This window comes from Gopherus evgoodei, chromosome 3, assembly GCF_007399415.2.
Source record: "Gopherus evgoodei ecotype Sinaloan lineage chromosome 3, rGopEvg1_v1.p, whole genome shotgun sequence".
NCBI classification, from domain to species: domain Eukaryota; kingdom Metazoa; phylum Chordata; order Testudines; family Testudinidae; genus Gopherus; species Gopherus evgoodei.
This window is the reverse complement of record NC_044324.1, coordinates 113,811,228-113,829,855: the sequence shown is the minus strand read 5'-3', so window position 1 is coordinate 113,829,855 and position 18,628 is coordinate 113,811,228. Positions and strand designations below refer to the sequence as shown.

The window sequence follows — 18,628 nt, the reverse complement described above, 5'->3', positions numbered from 1 at the left end:
AATTATAAGCACAAACCCTGTTATCTCAAATTGAGTTTCCCAAGCACTTCAATCCAAACACACACTGGTTTAGTTAAAACAAACAAGTTTATTAACTACTGAAAGATAGATTTTAAGTGATTGCAAGTAATGAGGCATAAAAGTTAGAATTGGTTATGAAGAAATAAAAAGTAAAACTCAAACTAATACCTAAGTTAATAAACTAAGTGAACTTAAAACATAAAGGTCTCGCTCATCACCTGTTCTTTTGCAGTCTCTCTGGCTGAATGCCTTTTAGCAAAAACTCCTCCCGTAGTCCAGTGCTCTTTACCTTGTCCTTCAGGCATTGTGGATGTTGTGGGCAGAGAGAAAGGGAAGAGAGATGATTTGTGTCCTCTTTTCTCACTTCTTATAGTTATTTTCCTCTTTGGAAAATGATCTCCAGCTGAGGTTCAGGAGACCAAAAGTATGTGGGATGGGAACTTTCACTATTTCTTTACCAACATGTACACTTCTTGCTCACACCCTTTTTCTGACAAGAATGGCCCCTTAACCAGGTGATAATCCATTTGATTACACTGACACCTGGCTGAGGTGCTGGCTAGCCTTTAGTCTCTGGGAAACTGGTTTGAAGCTGTTTCCCTAAACTTGGAACATGTCTTGCAGAGCAGAATTGTATAACTTTCCATACAATGGTGCCACACATGTTTTACCAGGACAGTAGTGAAGTTCAGCAGATTACAAGTTTTCAAATGATGTCTCAAGGCATATGTTGTACAAAATATATCATAGCCCTGAAAAGGGGATTAACATAAAGGTACAGACACTATGTAGGCATTGTGTAGTTGGTTGTGGTGCTTGCTCTTTTTTTTTTTTTTTTTTGTCATTTACTAGTTCTCTTTCTAATCTGCGTGTTTCCAGTTGTCAATAGGATGCAGACGCACTTTGCGGAGTAACATTGATAAGGTGTGTGTGTATGCAAATTGAATATATATGCCATTTTTTCCCACCAGCTGCAGATCTTGTCCACGCAATCTGTGATATGTAATACAATTTTTGGAGCCCTAAACAAGCTGAAAATGTTTCTTTCAATTAAGGGAAAACACCACATAGCATATGACATAAACTTCTCCTTCCCAAATAGTCTCCATTAAACAAAAGAGTGCAGTGCAGTGCAGTGAAGGCAATGCACTTCAGACATGAATTGAAGTGCTAAAGTAAACAGAAAAGAAATATTGTATTAGAAAAAAATTAAACAGTATATTACAGTATAATTTATTGTGCTAATATAGGATTTAATAGAACCCAACACTTTTAATATTCACAGGAAAGATATGTTATGACTATAATAAGATTAAATTTGTTTTTAACTGGTCGATGTGTGAGATGTACAGGACTCTTATAGCTACAAAATTCTGTAAGCATCATGTTCTTTTTTTAAGGTGTCAGCCAAACGTAATTGTGGAATAGTAACTGTACAAAAATAGCACAGAGGCACAGACTTACTTTAAAACCATGTGTTGTTTAATTTAACAACTAAATAACCAACTTATGCTTTCACTTTTATTTGTTTTGACATCTCATCCTTGCATGTTACCATAAAGTACAGTGCAACAGGGTAGATCTTTACTTTGTTTTTCATACTAAATATATCCCAGTTAGGTCTTGATTTTTCTCTCTGATCTGGCTCCTGTGTGCTGCGTAGACTGCTGTTACTCCTACTGAGATGAGCGCAAATCAGCCTACAGAATCCATAAACTGTAACCAGTTCTCCATTTCCCCACTTTCCTGTATATCTCAGCATAGAAGAGAATATGCTTCTTAAATAATATTATAAATGTAAAATAATAGTGGAAGGAAAGCTAAATAAGGTAGAAAAAGTGAGGAATATGTTTTCAGTTGAAAATTGAAATTACTGTGTGTGTGTGTGTGAGAGAGAGAGAGAGAGAAGTGGGTCTTTAATGTTATCTCTGCTACATTATAGCTATCAGAACTTGAACTGTACTCTGATCCATTGTATCTAGGATTTAACTGCTTGTAAAACACAATTAGAGTGATTACTAGGGTAGTGCACCGAAGGCCAAATCCTCCTCTCTGTTCAAAGCTTGAATAAATGGACTCTGTCATCCTCTACTGAAGTTAAAGGAAGAGGATTGACATTGTCCTGTGGGTTGGTAGACGGAGACTATGCTAGAGGTGCTATGAATGCCAAGTGATCAAGGTGGTTTCCATTAGGTTGGGGAGGGTATTTTGACAAGTAGATCCACTGTCTCCACCTCTTATGTTATCCAACCCCTTTATGATCTTATGTAGCAAGCTCAAGAGCATGCCTGTGGGTTGTTAACTTTCCTGTGTAGGCTTTTCACAGCCTGCCATCCTGTTGCAGTAAAACGATACCAGCACAACTGCTTTTGGGCCCTGCATGACAGCAGAAACATAGATGTTCGTATGTCATGGAAATTTACCAGAGAGAGTTCTCCAAATAAACCAAAGGACTGAGACCACCAGAGGGTTGTATTCCCAGTCTGGTGGATTTTACTTTACCTAAACCTAACCTTTAGAAAAATGAGAAAAGAGAGGCTGAAAGTGGACACACACAACCCTCCACAGTCCCTCGACTTACTTGAAAAACTGTTCCTTTTAAAAGTTATCCTCCATCCCACAGCTGCTTTCCCCCAATTTTTTCCTCCCCATGGAATGGAATTGATCTCTGTCCCATGTAGGCTCTTCTGGCAGCTCACTGTTTCCCCTCCTTTGCTCCCTGTTGTCCGCCACTCTCAGCAGCAGCTGGCTCCAGCTCTATCATCCTTCTGTAAACAACTGAGAGGTAGCTACAGAGAACAGAACTAATTGCTGTTGAGAGGCAGAAGTGGGGCTTGGACAAGTCAGACTGTTGGTAGGGGGCCACTGAGCTGCTGGAAGAGGAACAGCTCTGTCATAAACAGATAGTTAAGGGTTAATAGAACAGGAGTACTTCATGTCTCTTTTGACTGTAAAGGGTTAACAAGTTCAGTGAGCCTGGCTGTCACCTGACCAGAGGACCAATCAGGGGACAGGATTCTTTCAAATCTTCAGGGACGGAAGTTTTGTGTGTGTGCTGTTAGTTTTGGTGGTTGTTCTCTCTGAGTTCTGAGAGTGACCAGACGTGCAACCAGGTTTCTCTCCAGTCTCTCTGATACAGTCTCTTATATGTCCAGAATAGTAAGTACTAGGTCGATAAAGCGAGTTAGGCTTATGTTTGTTTTCTTTATTTGCAAATGTGTATTTGGCTGGAAGGAGTTCAAATTTGTATTTTACTGAAAGGATTTTAATTTGTACTTGTATACTTAGGCTGGGAGGGTATTCCCAGTGTCTATAGCTGAAAGACCCTATAACATATTCCATCTTAAATTTACAAAGATAATTTTTACTGTTTTTCCTTCTTAATTAGAAGCTTTTCTTGTTTAAGAACGTGATTGTTTTTTTATTCTGGTGAGACCCCAGGGGACTGGGTCTGGATCCACCAGGGAATTGGTGGGGAGAAAGGAGGGAAGGGGGAGAGAGAGGATATTTTCTCTCTGTGTTAGGATTACTTTCTCTCTCAGGGAGAGTCTGGGAGGGGGAGAGAGAAGGAAGGGGAAGGTGGATTTTCCTCTCTGTTTTAAGATTCAAGGAGTTTGAATCACAGTGATCTTCCAGGGTAACCCAGGGAGGGGAAGCCTGGGAGAGGCAATGGTGAGAGAAAGGGTTTACTTCCCTTGTGTTTGTGCTTGTATACTAGAATATACGAAATTAACATGTCACATGTTAAATGGATTATAAACAGGCTAACTGACAGGTCTCAAAGTGTAATTATAAATGGGAAATCATCTTTGACTAGGTTCTGTAGGAATCAATTCTTGGCCCTATGCTATTTAGTATTTTTATCGATGACATGGAAGAAAGCAAAAAGTCATTACTGATAAAGTTTGCAGATGACACACAAATTGGGGGAGTGATAGATGAAGAAGAGGACAGTTACTGATGCAGAGTGATATGGATTGTTTGTTAGTCTGCGCCTAGCTTTACAATGAGTTTTAATATGGCCAAATATGAAAGTGTACATCTAGGAACAAAGAACGTAGGCTGTAGTTACAGGATAGAGGATTGTGGTAGGAAGCAGTGACTCTGAAAAAGATTTGGGGGTCATGGTGGATAATCTGCTGAACATGAGTACCCAGTGCAACACTGTGGCCAAAAGGGCTAATGTGATTCTTGGATGTATAAACAGGGATCATTGAGTAGGAGGTGATAGGTGTTTTAACCTCCATATTTGGCACTGGTGTAACTGCTGCTAGAATACTGTGTCCAGTTCTGGTGTCCACAGTTCAAGGAGGATTTTGATAAATTGGAGAAGATTCAGAGAAGAGCCACAAGAATGGTTAAAGGATTAGAAAACATGCCTTAAATGAGAGACTCAAGGACCTCAATCTGTTCATTGTGACAAGGAGAAGGTTACTGGTGACTTGATCAGTCTGTGAGTCCTTACATGGGCAACAAAACATTGATAGTAGGCTCCTTAATCTAGCAGAAAAAGGTGTAACATGACCCAGTGGTTAGAAGTTGAAGCTTGACGAATTCAGATTGGAAATAAGGTATATATTTTTAACAGTAAAGGTAATTAGTCATTGAACAATTTGCCAAGAGTTGTGGTGGATTTTCTGTAACTGGTCATTTTGAAATCAGGATTGGATTTTTTTTCTACAATATATGTTCTAGTTCAAGCAGGAATTGTTTCAGAGAAGTTGTAGGACCTGCACAATGCAGGAGGTCAGGAGATCACAGCAGCCCATTCTGGCTGTAAAATCTAGGGAATATGTGTCATTGTATAAAAGTTATATTGATCTGCGTTGGGGATGGCTACATTACTCACTAGTGGGTGGTGCAGGTAATTCTAAACAACACTGAAACCTTTACATTACACCAACTGTATTTATAAACATTTTTGTTTGAAATGTTAAGTGCTTCTAATAAAATGTATTGGAGCTTCTTGTCCTATACCTCTGTCTTTAAAGCCTGTCTACCTTAGTTGCCATGTGTTCAACTATATGGCATAGGTGTTGTTTTGAGGGTTTTATTGGTGCTCAGATACCATAGGGAAGGCATGGTATAAAGAAATAGATGGAGGCAAATGCAGGTATTTGTTTGAGATCGCCTCCAAAATGTGATAAGTGAAAGTCAATGGGATTTAGGCTCCTTAGGCTTTTGAAAATTGTACTTAATTTGTGGCAGACAATTTTCCTTTTAGAATACAAATTGCTAGGAAATTCTTTTCAGATGATAACTTTTGACCAAGCTGCTCAAAGAATAATATCGTAAGGAGCCATCGTTGTATGAGACACATTGTAAGGGTTTTGGGCTTTGAAGTTCTAAAATGCAAAGCAAAACAGTATATACTTCATATAAACCTTATCACCTCTATTTGCCAGTAAATAGTGTTGAGCAGTCAACATTGCGCAAATCATGATCACTAACATTAAAATGCTTGAAGAATTATTAAAACCTGTTGATCAGTAAAGTATTTAACAGTATAAAAATGCTTTACCAGAATTTTCCATTATATTTCCTAAAGAAATAATGTGTAATAAAAGAAAAGCCTTATGGAAATGGTTATGTAGTTGTTTTTTTTGGTTTTTTTTTGCCAGTTCATTAAGTATGTCGAGTTTAACTCCAAGATACTTTACTGCCCACAGCAGTGGCAGGATTATAAATTGCTCTTATATTTGGTTACCCATATTAGCAAAGAGCTGACCAAATTTCTGCTTTTCCTATAGTTTTTCTCTTATGAAAACTTCCATCTAAAAACAGTTTAATGAACAATTTCTACATGTATGCAGAAAGTGAGGGGACTTTGGGTCTCATCTTCCTGAAAATCAGGCCCTTGAAGTCTAAACTCTGTTTTTCTATAATAATAATAATAATAATAATTAATAATTTGCACTTGAAGGATTTTATCTGTGCATCTCCAAGTGCTTTACAAACATCAATTAATGTTGTTTTAAAGCTTATGAAAGCAAAGAAAAACATTATCGTTGTTTTGAAAATGGAGAAACTGGGGCATAGAGATGTGACTTATCCAGACTCAAACAGTGAGTCAATATCAGAGATGATAACAGAATCCATAATTCCTAACTCCCATTTTGGTTCTCTAGCCATTAAGCAACTCTTCCTCTGCTATTATGCTGGTGTTTCTGTAATGTCAAAATAGTTTCCAAGGAGTTGTGTTCCCCTTGCAGGATGCACCTAACCACCATTATCATCAACAGGAATTGTGCATATGAGTCCTGAATCTGGAATTGAATCTGCATGGGCATTCCCTGGCACGCCTATAGATCTCAGTTGACCCATGTGGATTCACTTGTAGGATCAGAGCCATGAAGAGGAAAGGAAGCTCCTTGGTGTTTGACTGTAGCATAACTGGAGATCAAACTGTGTAAAGGATATGGTTTCCTGTTTGTATTTAGCCTTTGTGACAGTACTATATGAGCAGAATTTTAATTCATTATAAGTTAGGACAAAGTACTGTAACTAGAGGTGGTTCTTCGAGTGCTGTCCCTGTGGGTGTTCCACTCTAGGTGACGGTGTGTCCCGGCGCCGTTTGATTGGAGATTTTCGGTAGCAGTGCTTGGTCAGGACGCATGCACTCGGTATCTCCCATCTCACTGGAATCTTCCTGAGTGCATGCATCCCGCACCCCCCTCAGTTCTTTCTCAACTGTCCTTGGCTGAAGATAGAAGTCAGAGCAGTGCTGATCCTTTTCTTCCCTGGTTTCTGTTGGAAACAGTAACAAAGAACATAGAAATAGTTATTAGTTACATCCCAGTTGTTTCCCTTCCTTTAGTGTAGTTACATAGTTAGTTACTTAGTTTATTAAAAAAAAAAAAAAACTTTTTCACCTCAAGCTTGTCTCCCGTTGAGAAACTCCCCTGCCATTTCTAATTCACAATGCCAGGGGATTCAGGATTCAAAAGGTGCATTTCCTTTCAGGACTCCATGCCAAGGTCAGATGGGCACTCACGTTGTGTGAAGTGACTCGGAGAAACTCATGTCCCTGCGAAGTGCCTCCATTGCACGAGCCTCAAGTCTAGGGCTCGACGTGACAGGGACCTGCGGCTTAAAATGCTGCTGATGGAAAAAATCCCTACAGCCGCTTTCAGAGATGGAGAAAGTTAATCTGCTCCCACACGCTCCCTGGCTAGATCCGAACCAGTTGGGAGCATTGCTTCACCCTCCCTGGAGCGGAGGCAAGAAGCACCTCAGTCTCACAGGAGAGACTTTAACAAGGGTACGGAGTCTCCCACGAGATCCCTACCCTGTGTGCTGAGGGCCAAAGGCAGGCACCTCAACCTTTTCTAATGCTTCAGCCACGGCTGTGACAGAGCGCAGAATCAGGGACCCGACCTCCCATGTCAGGAAGGTTACCACGGCACCGCTCCTCCTTGGTACCGAAAACAGACGTAGTGCCGACAGCGCGCTCCTCCTCGGCACCGAGAAGAACATAGGCACTGAGCCTGTCTTCCACCCAGGCACCAGCAACAGACCATCTACAGTGCACCTTCAGGTGGTCCGCGGCACCGCTGTCACTTTCACTTGATAATGCGTTAGAGCACAAAGCAGGCTCAGTGCAGCCCAGGGAGAAGGAGCAACAGTTTCTCACTCAGTGTGACCTCTCAGTGCCACCTGCTTAACTCTCCGCTCCTAGATACACAGGGATTACTTTCTGAACTCTGCTCTCTCCACCTGAACTGGCTACCTTTACTGACAGCAAACTCATTTTACAGCAGCAGGCGGAGTTCTCCCCTCCTGCTTCTCCTCTATCGGAACCTCTCCCACATCAGATCATGGCTCAAGGTCATTACCTGGGTTCTCCTACCCTATGCCTTGGACTCAGTGGTACCCTTGGCCACATCCTCGTACCAATCATCCTTCTGTGCCTCTAACTCCAGCTCCATCCACTTCCAGGGTGCCTGAGCCTCTTCCTGAGACTGGGAGCTACGCATCATATCCTGACTCATCGACCCCTAACTCGCCATCAGCCCTGGACGGAGCCCTCTTCCATCTGCCTCCACAGAACGTGGACGACTGTAAACAATTTCAAGAACTTTTCAGGAGGGTGGCATTCAGTCAAGATATCCCCTTAGAAGAGGTTCAGGAGACGCAACACAGACTCCTCAGAATCCTTCAACCATCTGCGCCCCCAAAGATCACACTCCCTATAAATGAAGCACTCCTGGAACCAGCTTCCAAGACTTTAGTACCAACTTGCAAAAAGGCCAAATGTAAATACAATGTCCTTGCCAAGGACTCTGACTTCCTATTTTCTCATCCACCACCGAACTCTTGTCATGGATGCAGTTGCACAGAGAACAAAATAGTCACAATATCAGCCCACCTCACAAGATAAGGACCTTAGATGCCTTGACGTCTTGGATCGCAAGGTTTATTCATCATCCACTTTACAATTCAGAATTGCAGACTATTCTGCCCTCCTCACCAGTTACGACTTTGATAATTACTATAAACTTTTTGGATTTGCCTCCTACATTCCAGAGGATAGGAAAGCAGACTTCAGATCAATCTTGACTGAGGGCCAACTGATTTCCAGAACGGCCCTACAGGCATCTCTAGACTTGGCGGACACAGCAGCCTGTACTACTGCAAGTGCTGTGGTTATGCACAGATCTTCATGGCTCTCTGCATCTGGCATCCCTAAAGAACTGCAGACCAAAGTGGAGAACCTCCCCTTTCATGGGGACAGACTTTTCTCCGAAAAAATTGATGAACTCCTTTACACTATGAAAGATTCTGGAGTGACACTGCGCACCCTGGGCATTCACCCATCTCTTCCCAGGAGACGACAATACCAACCATACCAAAGACCATGCACACAACACTTATTGTCATCAACCCAGACCATACGACATAACTAGGAATTGTGCTAGACCCCCTAAGCGCAGACAAAAGCAAACTCAAGCAACCATCTCCCGTTCATTGGGGAATAAACAACAGTTTTGAAATGTTGGTTGAGGGTCTGCACGACCACCCCTTGGTTCCACTGCCTACCTGCCCATTTGGCCACTGCCTCCAGAGTTTCCAACATGCCTGGCAATGGATTACACAGGACCTCTGGATCTTTTAAATAGTTCAGTCCAGTTACTCTATCTCATTTATATCCTACCCTCCTACCCTTCCACATCCCTCTTTAGGGACCCCTCTCACAAGCACTTACTTTTCACAGAAGTGGCACACCTCCTCCAGCCAGGTGCAGTGGAACCTGTGCCGATGCCACATCAAGGGAAAGGTTTCTACTCCCATTACTTCCTGACCCAGGAAAGGACCGGGGGATGGAGGCCTATATTAGATCTATGCTGACTGAACAAATTTGTGAGGATACAAAAATTCAAGATGGTCACACTGGGCATGATATATCCTGCACTGGATCAAGGGGACTGGTTCACAGCCCTCAACTGACAGGACACTTATTTTCATATATCAGTTCATCCAGTTCACAGACGCTTCGTACGATTCATAATTGGTCACGACCATTTTCAATACAGAGTTCTTCCTTTCGGCCTCTCCACAGCACCGCGAGTTTTTTCCAAGACTCTAGCCGTGATCGTGGCTTACCTCCACACACATGGGATCACACAGTTCCCCTACCTGGACGATTGCCTCATCAAGAGACACTCCAAGCTACCTGCTTTGCCACCTCCCTCTTTCACAGCCTGGGCCTCCAAATAAACATCAGAAAATCCACTCTGACACCTACACAATAGATCAAGTTCATCGGAGCTCATCTCGACTCAATCCAGAGCAGGGCCTCGCTCTCATATCACAGATTCCTTGCTATCACTCAGCTCATATGCACACCCTCTATTCGTCCCAGGACACAGACAAGAATCTGTCTACAGCTCCTTGGTCGCATGGCAACCACCACCTTCATGGTTCAGTACACTAGGCTACACATGAGATGTTTTCAGGGCTGGCTCAATTCCAATTTCAAACCCAACAGACACACCTTAGGGTCGCTGCTGACTTCTCCCAATGTTATAGCTTCCCTACATTGGTGGACAAGACCAGAAAACCTCTGCATGGGGGTTTCCTTCCAGCAACGATTTCCAATGCTCATGCTCACCATGGATGCTTCCCTAATCGGATGGAGAGCACATCTGGGGGGACACAAGGCCAATGGTCCACATCAGAGATGCACCTACACATAAATCTCTTAGAGCTCAGAGCAGTGAGGCGAGCATGCCTTCATTTTCTTCCCCTCATAACGAACAAATCTATTCGGGTTTTAACAGACAACATAGCATGTATGTACTACATCAACAGACAAAGGGGAGCCCAGTGACATTCCCTTTGCATGGAAGCCATCTGACTATGGAATTGGTGCATACAACATCAAATACAAATCATCATTTCCTACCTACCAGGCTGCCACAACACTGCTGCCGACGCATTCAGGATGTACTTCTCAACAGAACATGAATGGGAGCTGCACCCCGCAGTACTTCGCCATCTTTTCTCCCTCTGGGGCACCCCGTCAATAGACCTCTTTGCCAGAACCCAGAATCGAAAATGTGCTCTGTTTTGCTCCAGAGCGAGACTCGGGACTGCATCTCTAGGAGACACATTCCTCATCCTGTGGAACAACTCTCTCCCGTACGCCTTCCCACCAATCCCTCTGCTACGCAGGGTTCTTCGGAAGATTGTAGACGACAAGACCCCGGTCATCCTTATTGCCCCGGCTTGGCTGAGACAGATGTGGTATCCCTACCTACTCTGCATGTCCTTCCTTCATCCACGGGCTCTCCCCAACAGGCCAAATCTCCTTTCCCAGGACAACGGATGGGTTCTTCACCCCCAGCTCCAGAACCTCCACCTTACAGCCTGATTCCTTCATGGTTCCACACCCATGAACTAGCCTATTCCAAGCAAGTCCGATACATCCTCCTGCACAGTAGAAAAGACTCCACTTGTAAAACCTACCTGCAGAAGTGGAAGCGTTTCACCCTCTGGTGCTCACATAATCACTTAATGCCCAATATGTTTCTCCCTGTACATGTTTATACAAATTTAACAAAGAAAAGTTTTTCACTGTTTTTCTCTCTCCTGAACAAAGTGAACTGTGGCATGTGAAAAATGGTATATTTGATTGTCATATTTAGAGCAGAGGGGCCAGAGTCACTTCTGCAGGTGGAAGGAGGAGCAAATTATGTCTATGTGTCCTCTGACTGTGGGGGGAAGTTTTCCATGGGAGGGCAAGCAGTGGTGTTTCTGTTGGAGGGAGGGAAGTTTTAGTCTATAATATGAGCTCATGGGATCTCTCCCAACAGCAGATGGCTAGGAGATGGATTGAATTAGTACATTAGCAGTGCCCCCAGCCAATGCTACCCACTTGTTGTTGTTTTTTATTTTATTGTGGCTGCACTAGCCACTTGTTAACCCCAGAATGTAAAGGAAGATTGTGGGCATCTCATGCCACTTGATTCCATCTATTTCTGCTGCAGAGTCCATGTATAAATTTGGCCATGGCTCAGATGCTGAAGGTGCTATAGATTAAAAGTAAAGGAAGAGCAGATGAGATTGAAAATGCTTACAGATTTTGATAACACTGTTTCACAGTTTCCTTTTAGCGTTTATACATTCACTGGAAGCAAAAAGAAACACCCTGAAATGATCACCTCTCATTAAAGTAAAAACAACAAAAAAACCACTAGAAAGAATCTTGCTATTTTGCATCCAAAAATGGAATGTGTAGCTCATTCTTTGTGAATCTGGGTAGTTTATTTTAACTTTCTTCCAATTCCAAGCTGCCTTGTAATGAATCAGCAGGCAAGGCAATTTAGGCCTTGTCTACATAAGAAAGTTGCACTGGTTTAACTGAAAATGTGATTTTTGTAAACCAATTTAATTAAACCAATACAAACTCTTGTGTGGACAGTGACTGTAGTGAGTCGGTGTAGCTCCCCTCCTGCCAAGGGGAGGGAGCGCCCAGCCAGAGGCCTGAGTGGGCGGGGCTAAGGAGCAATGAGCCCGCCCCTCAGAGGGTCAGGCGGCGACCCGGAAGTACAAAAGCCAGCCGTCAGAGCTCAGTCAGGCCCCAGCCGCCGCAGGGAGCAGACCTGCCACAGGGAGCTTGAGACTGGGACCCCTCTAGGACACAGGGCAGCCGCCCTGACTGGCCGGCGCTTCCCTGCACCCGCTACTTGGAGGAGCTGCCGGAGCTTCCCCGGTCATACTACCCAGAGGAGCCGCTGGAGCCTCCCCGTCCCATTACCCGGAGGAACCGCCAGAGCAAGTTTGGCCGGACTTCCTGGAGGAACTGCCGGACCTGCCACCCAGCCCTGGTTGCGAGGAGCCCATGCTGTTGGACTTCCCTGGGGCTGACGCTATGGACCAGGTAGGCCCTGAGGGGGAGGTCAGAAGTAGCCCGGGGGCAGCTGACTCCAGTCTGGCTGCAGACATGTCGGAGCCTACGTCAGTGTGTTGCGGGCAGGATCCCCACTGACGCAGCAGCGGCCCGTCTGCTGCTGTTAGGGCCCTGGGCTGGAACGCAGTGAAGTGGGAGGGCCTGCGTTCCCCCTACCACCCTTCCAAGGGTGGCAGACTCCCCCTCTTGCGGGCCTGAGGAGGCCTTTCTACTTAAGCCTCCTAAACCCTGTGCTTTGCTCAGCCCTGAGCCAAAAGGGCCTGAACTTTGCCTCTGTGTTTGCTTCCCTGCCCGAATTGAGGGCTGGGCCCCTTTAAACTGTACTGCTGCTCAGCCCTGAACCAGAGGGCTTGAGCCTCCTAACCCTGTGCTTTGCTCATCCCTGAAACAGAGGGCCTGAGCCCCTTGAACTGTATTGTTGCTCAGCCCTGAAGCAGAGGGCCTGAGCCCCTTGAAACTGTAGTGTTGCTTGGCCCTGAACCCGGACCGACAGCGTGTAGGGAGCCCTCGGAGAGGGTCGAGCCCCGGTCACACACTCTTTTACAGTGACGTATATTGGTTTAGTTTAAACTGATTTCTAATTGAATTTCACAAAAATGTCCTTTTTTTTTTTTTTTTTTTTTTTTTTTTAAACATAACGACTACTAAGCTGCCTGGGCTGGCTTAGGGTACTCACAGAGAGGTTTTTATATGTGAGGGGAAATGCAGGTGCCAAATAGATGTCTCGCAGGAAGAGGATTTTGTGTATGCATTTCAGGCTTTTGCTTGGTTTCCTGAAAATGTATTTAAATTAAAGCAGACAATCATGCCACAATGTTTTCTGTCAACAGGTAGAGAGGAAATAGGAATAGGGTTTTGCATTATTTGTCTGGAAGCCTCTGAGGTGTGCAAGAGAGCATCATATCCCATCAGTCAGGAGGGAAAATGCAATCACAAGAAAGGTTCACTGAGTAAGTTAAAAACAAAAAACCCTGTGGATTGAGATGTTCAAGTAGGACACAACTTTGAATGCTCTGTTTGCCATATCTCATTGCAAGAAACTGGACTGTATCCAATGGAAGCTTTATTCCATAATTGGTGAAGAAAATATCATGTACTTTTTCCCCATGTACCCTTCAGTAGCAAGAAAATAACCAGCCTCTTGAGAGACAAAGATTACACAATCCTCATAGTCTTTATTAAGCAAGACAAATATACTTCCCACTGCTGTTGGTGATGGCATTGACCAATGCCATTTTAATGGCAGTATCTCTACATTTTATTATGTAGAAACATCTGTATTAAACCTCATCCAAAAAAAGATCACTGTTTCTCTGTATGCCTTATAAAGGGAATCACAAGTTCTTATGGCTCCAAGGAAGAAGCCTGTTAGTTCAGATGGTTATAGAAATGTTTGTTTTAACAGAACAGGGAGAGGAGAAATGGTCTTGGTATTCAGGCATTGAACTGGAACTTGAGTTATTCAATTCCTGGTTCTACCATAAATTTCCTGTGTGACTTTAGGAAAGTCATGTGATCTTTCTCTATCTCAGAGCCTGATCTGCATACCAGGGAAGATGCTTCATTTCACCCACCTCATGTCTGTTTTGCCTACTTAGACTGGAAGCTCTTTGAGGCAAGGACTGGCTCTTACTATGTGTTTGTATCATGCCTAATATGATGGAGCCCTGATCTCAGTTGAGTACACTATGTACGGCTGTAATACAAATAATAAATTTTTTTTTATCTGATGTAAATTTGAGACTCAGAATTCCCATACAAACTGTGGCAGTATATTTTTATTTATACTGAAGTGTTATTGCGTATGGATCCATTCTAGTATTGAACTAAAGAAATGATAAAAAAATACTTTACCTGATTGCATTGGTCAACTTCTTAGACCCACAAAATCATGATTTAAAAACTACTTTAAAAGTCATCTTTAAAAATAGAGTGTCCTAAAAGCACAAACCTAAACGGATAAGAAATAAAACAGACCTGGCCAACTTAATTTGACTTGCAAGTACGTATGGAAATTTTAATTATATCAGTTGCAAAGTTCATAAAAGTGAGTTGTCAGGGGAAAAGAGAAATTGTTTTTGTTAGCTTGTCAAATCTTGCAATTTTTTTTTTTTGTCACATGCAGTTCACTTTTTTTACCATGAAAACTAGTACCACTGAAAATGTGTGTATTTGCATAATTTGCATAGAGCTGCCCTAACACAAAAAAGGGAATACAAAACAGCATTGTTTAAACTTGGCAAAAATTATTGTGAGTTTCTTTTTACCTCTGCAAAAACTTTGAGTTTTATTACTTTTAGCTTTACTCAACTCAGGGGTGGTAGTAAACTGTGTCTTTGATAAAGCTGTGGTTTTTGCATGAAGCAAGCAAAAGTATGTTGTGAAAAATGAGTAGATTGGTGTTGGCTATCTTAGCCAACCTTACTTGTGGTTGTAAAGGTATTTAGCAATCTCTTCCCACAGCATGCATTTCAAAAATAATGATTGCTTCACTCTGTTGGTTCCATAGGTATTACATGTTTGTCCATTGGAAAAAGTAGAGGAAATACATAAATATTAATGTGCTTTTTAAAATATACTTTCTTAACACATTCCTGTTTCAAATTTGAAACAAGACAAAGTCATTATTGTGTATCCACATTTGACTTCTCTAGCCGTGTGTAGTACTGTTCTTCGCTATTCAGTAAGTTTTTTTAAAGGGCGTGGAAGATAATGCAGGCCCTGATTATGCAGGTACTTCATGTGGGAGGCTCTTATGCCTGCATAGAGCTCTGTTGACTTCTAGGGGGTCTTCCCACATGAAGTCAATTGCAAGAATTGGGACCATTGCTTTAAGATTTATTTTCAAATGAAGGCTTTTAAATTAAAAAAGAATACCAGTCTTTTACAAAAAGTAAGTGCCTGTAGGATTTTTTTGGAGGGAAGACAATGGGAGCATGAATTTGTTTTTGTGTTTTTGTTTGTATTCTAAATAAGGGCCATTTTTCTTAAGAGAAAAACTGAAAGAGATAATTTATTTCTCTAATGTAAATCCAGTCTTGTGGGCTGGATTTCAAAGCAGTAGAGTGTGGCATGTACAAAGGTTGTTGGGCATACAGAAGGAAACCTGATATTAAAAAGAGAAGTGAATTAAATACTGTACTGAAATAGCTTTACATGTGACATATTTCACTTTATCTTTAAAACTCCATGTAGGGTCACCACAACTGAGACAGGTTATTGAAACATCTCTGATATCTGAGATTTTTAAATCAATTTCTCCTAATTCTTCCTGTGATGGACAAAAAAAGGGATTATAGAAATTTTGAATAGTTTTATTTGTTGTGTCATTTATTACACACATTAGGTTATGACTTTACAAAATATTTGTGAAGTTTTAGAAAAAAAGATCCATAACCTTGGAAGTGACTCATTTGGAAGAAGAAAGTGTGTATGTAGGAGAGAAGTCAGGTTGTAAGGAGGGGAGAACTTGTGTTCACTCTGCTTAGATTTCAGAAATATTACTTAAAATGTACATACAATTGAATTCTCATGCTGCAGTAAAATGCAGATGCTTTAGAATTCTTGGATAATGCTCATTGGTTGGTCTGATTGTGTGTCGCATTTAACCCAAAACAGATTAGCCTGTTTTGGAAAATATTTATTACAGTAGTGTGTAGTTGCCAAGTCAGGGCCCCATTTTCATTGGTGTACAGACAAATAATAAAGATAGTCTCTGCCTCATGGACACTTAGTGCACAGCAGACAAGTGCAAGATACATTTACACCCGAGCTTGCAGCAAACTAATTGTTTATATAGACAATTCCAAAGTTAAATCCATGCATACGTGTTTTTCAGGATCGAGGCCTAGGGAATTGTTGAACATATGGTGTAATTTATACAAGGAGTGCTTATGTCACTGTACTACTTCTGAAAGCAAGTGAAAGCTTGACCTTTACTGTAACTGGCTTCATTTCTTTAAATAGAATTTAGAGACTAATAAAATAGAAGTAGGCTGAAATATGTTATAATTATTCTCCACAACTAAAGTTTAAGGGCCTGATCAAAAACCCACAGAAGTCACAAGAGATTTCCATTGACCTGTATGGGTTTTGGATTAAACCCTAAGTGAACATGTTTGATAACATACTTCTTGGCTTTTTGTTTTTTCTTTTTATATATGTTACTGAGGAGAAAAACAATTTCAGCTAATTACACTGATTTTATTTAAAGGAAACTCAGTGAATTTTGTTGCAGATATTTTATGACTATATTTATATTTATGACTATATTTTCCCAGCAGTTTGACAATATGACCAATACGTTTTGTTTGATCATGTAAATGCCTCAAATTGTCTTAATATACTTTACATGTGTTATCTAAGATAACACATCAGGAATAGTTTGAGAAGGGTTTGTATTTGTGGTAACTGCATATATGCAAAGAACCTCTATAGCAAATCAGATTTCAGCTATGTTATCTATGTCATTATGGAAATAAGCATGTGTGCTACAGGTGGCTTTTGTATAGCCTTTATAAAGGAAGTCACTGGAGTTTTGGTCTAAATATGTTGCACAATTTGTAAAGAATAATTTTCTCTATCACTATTTTTTAACCCTTTCCTCATAAGTACTCTCTTTAGACACAATGTAATTTAAAATATTAAAATGAAGTGTTCTTTTTCATATCTGAATTTGGTCTAGCATACAAATAATTTGATAGACCATTATGAATAAAAGTTATTACCCATATTAACAATTGTGCATTATATTTCTTTCTGTATTTTTTATTCTATCAGTTTTTCACTACTCAATTTTTTAAGCATTTAAGCTTTCATTTACATTTCAAACCACCAATAGTTTTTCAACTTTCTGTTCCCAAATATTTTTCTCCAAAAAAGCAAACAATTTAAATTGCTCATTTGCCCTCAATGTGACACTCATTCTATCTAGAATTTAATAATTATTTATGGTAAGTAAATACTTCTCATCTAGTTCTTGCATCAGTAAGTAACCCAGGAAATTACAACTTATTTTCTGATTTGCCTTTCCTATTACAGACCAGCTCAAATCTCATGCTTCCGGCTCCATCACTGCTCTCGCCACACTCCAAGTTAAGGCTGCCAAGTACTCTGGGCACTTCACTGATTCCTCAGTATCCTTTCACGTCTCAAAACGGTGAGCCTCTTTCCTAATTTGATTACTGTGTCTAATATATACGTACTCTTTTAGTTGATGAGTGTTTTTTCTTTGTTTATATTAATCATGTTTAGTATGCAGCACTTCATGTGGTAGTCAAGATGTCATATGTACCATTGCTTATACAATGCAATAGTTAAACATTACCTCAAACTGTTTTTTGTCAGTTACACTTATTATTGTTATGCTCAGTTTTTAGTATAAAGAGTTAGCTCTATATTTTCTTAGTTTTTATCATCTTTTGTGTCAAAGTACGTTAAACACAACAAACACTATTAAATGAGCAATCACATTTTAAAATGCATAATTGTTGAAAAAGGAGAAGGGAGAAAAACAGTTTTATCTACAAAGTGGGAAAGGACTATTTACAGGGGTCTTAATACAAAGCCTATCATTAGGTTTAAAACCAGCATTTTTTAAAAATGCTTAAATGAATCTACAGCCTTCAGAAAAAAGACTAGAAGCAACAGAATTGTATGTTTTCTGAAATTCTTACATCATGGTTTCAAATTGCAATTGTGATCACAATAATAATTTATTGCAAAACAGCATATTTGGTGTTTGTTTGGAGTGCCTGTTAGAATGATATATAAAACTGTTAGGTGATGACGGTGGTGGTGGTGGTTGTTATTAATCCTGTTTTAAGGACTAACCAAGAATGTGGCCCAATTGTACTAGGTAATGTACAAGCACAAAGTATGTTAGTTTAAGCAATTTTATTTTGTAACTTTGAGAGAGAGAAGAAAAAAGGGTACCATATAATGAGATAGAAATAGGAAATTGAGCTTTTTTTAAAAAAATGTTTAATGTAGTTTGGTAGCGAAAGATAAATGGGTTCTGTCATTACATAAAATTAGCTAAAAAAGAGTCACTAATAATTATGGCTTGAATCAGACCATTTCCAGTCAGAATATTGATTGATATGCTTTTTCCTAGTGTGAGTTAAAGGACTGACCACAGTGTAGGAACTGGGAGATGAAGTTCTGATCTGCTGTATGACTTGGGCTGTGTCAGTT

At 41.0% G+C, this 18,628-nt stretch overlaps 1 protein-coding gene across 5 annotated transcripts in view; it reads left to right on the top strand.

Annotated features, from left to right (window-relative positions):
• AHI1 (Abelson helper integration site 1) overlaps nucleotides 1–18,628 on the top strand; it is a 176,110-nt gene that overhangs the window by 67,896 nt on the left and 89,586 nt on the right. For all 5 annotated transcript variants that reach the window (XM_030556375.1, XM_030556374.1, XM_030556373.1 and 2 more), the window contains one exon: nucleotides 17,474–17,591. In XM_030556375.1, the coding sequence (XP_030412235.1) occupies nucleotides 17,474–17,591 (118 nt within the window). The remainder of the gene's footprint in view (nucleotides 1–17,473; nucleotides 17,592–18,628) is intronic.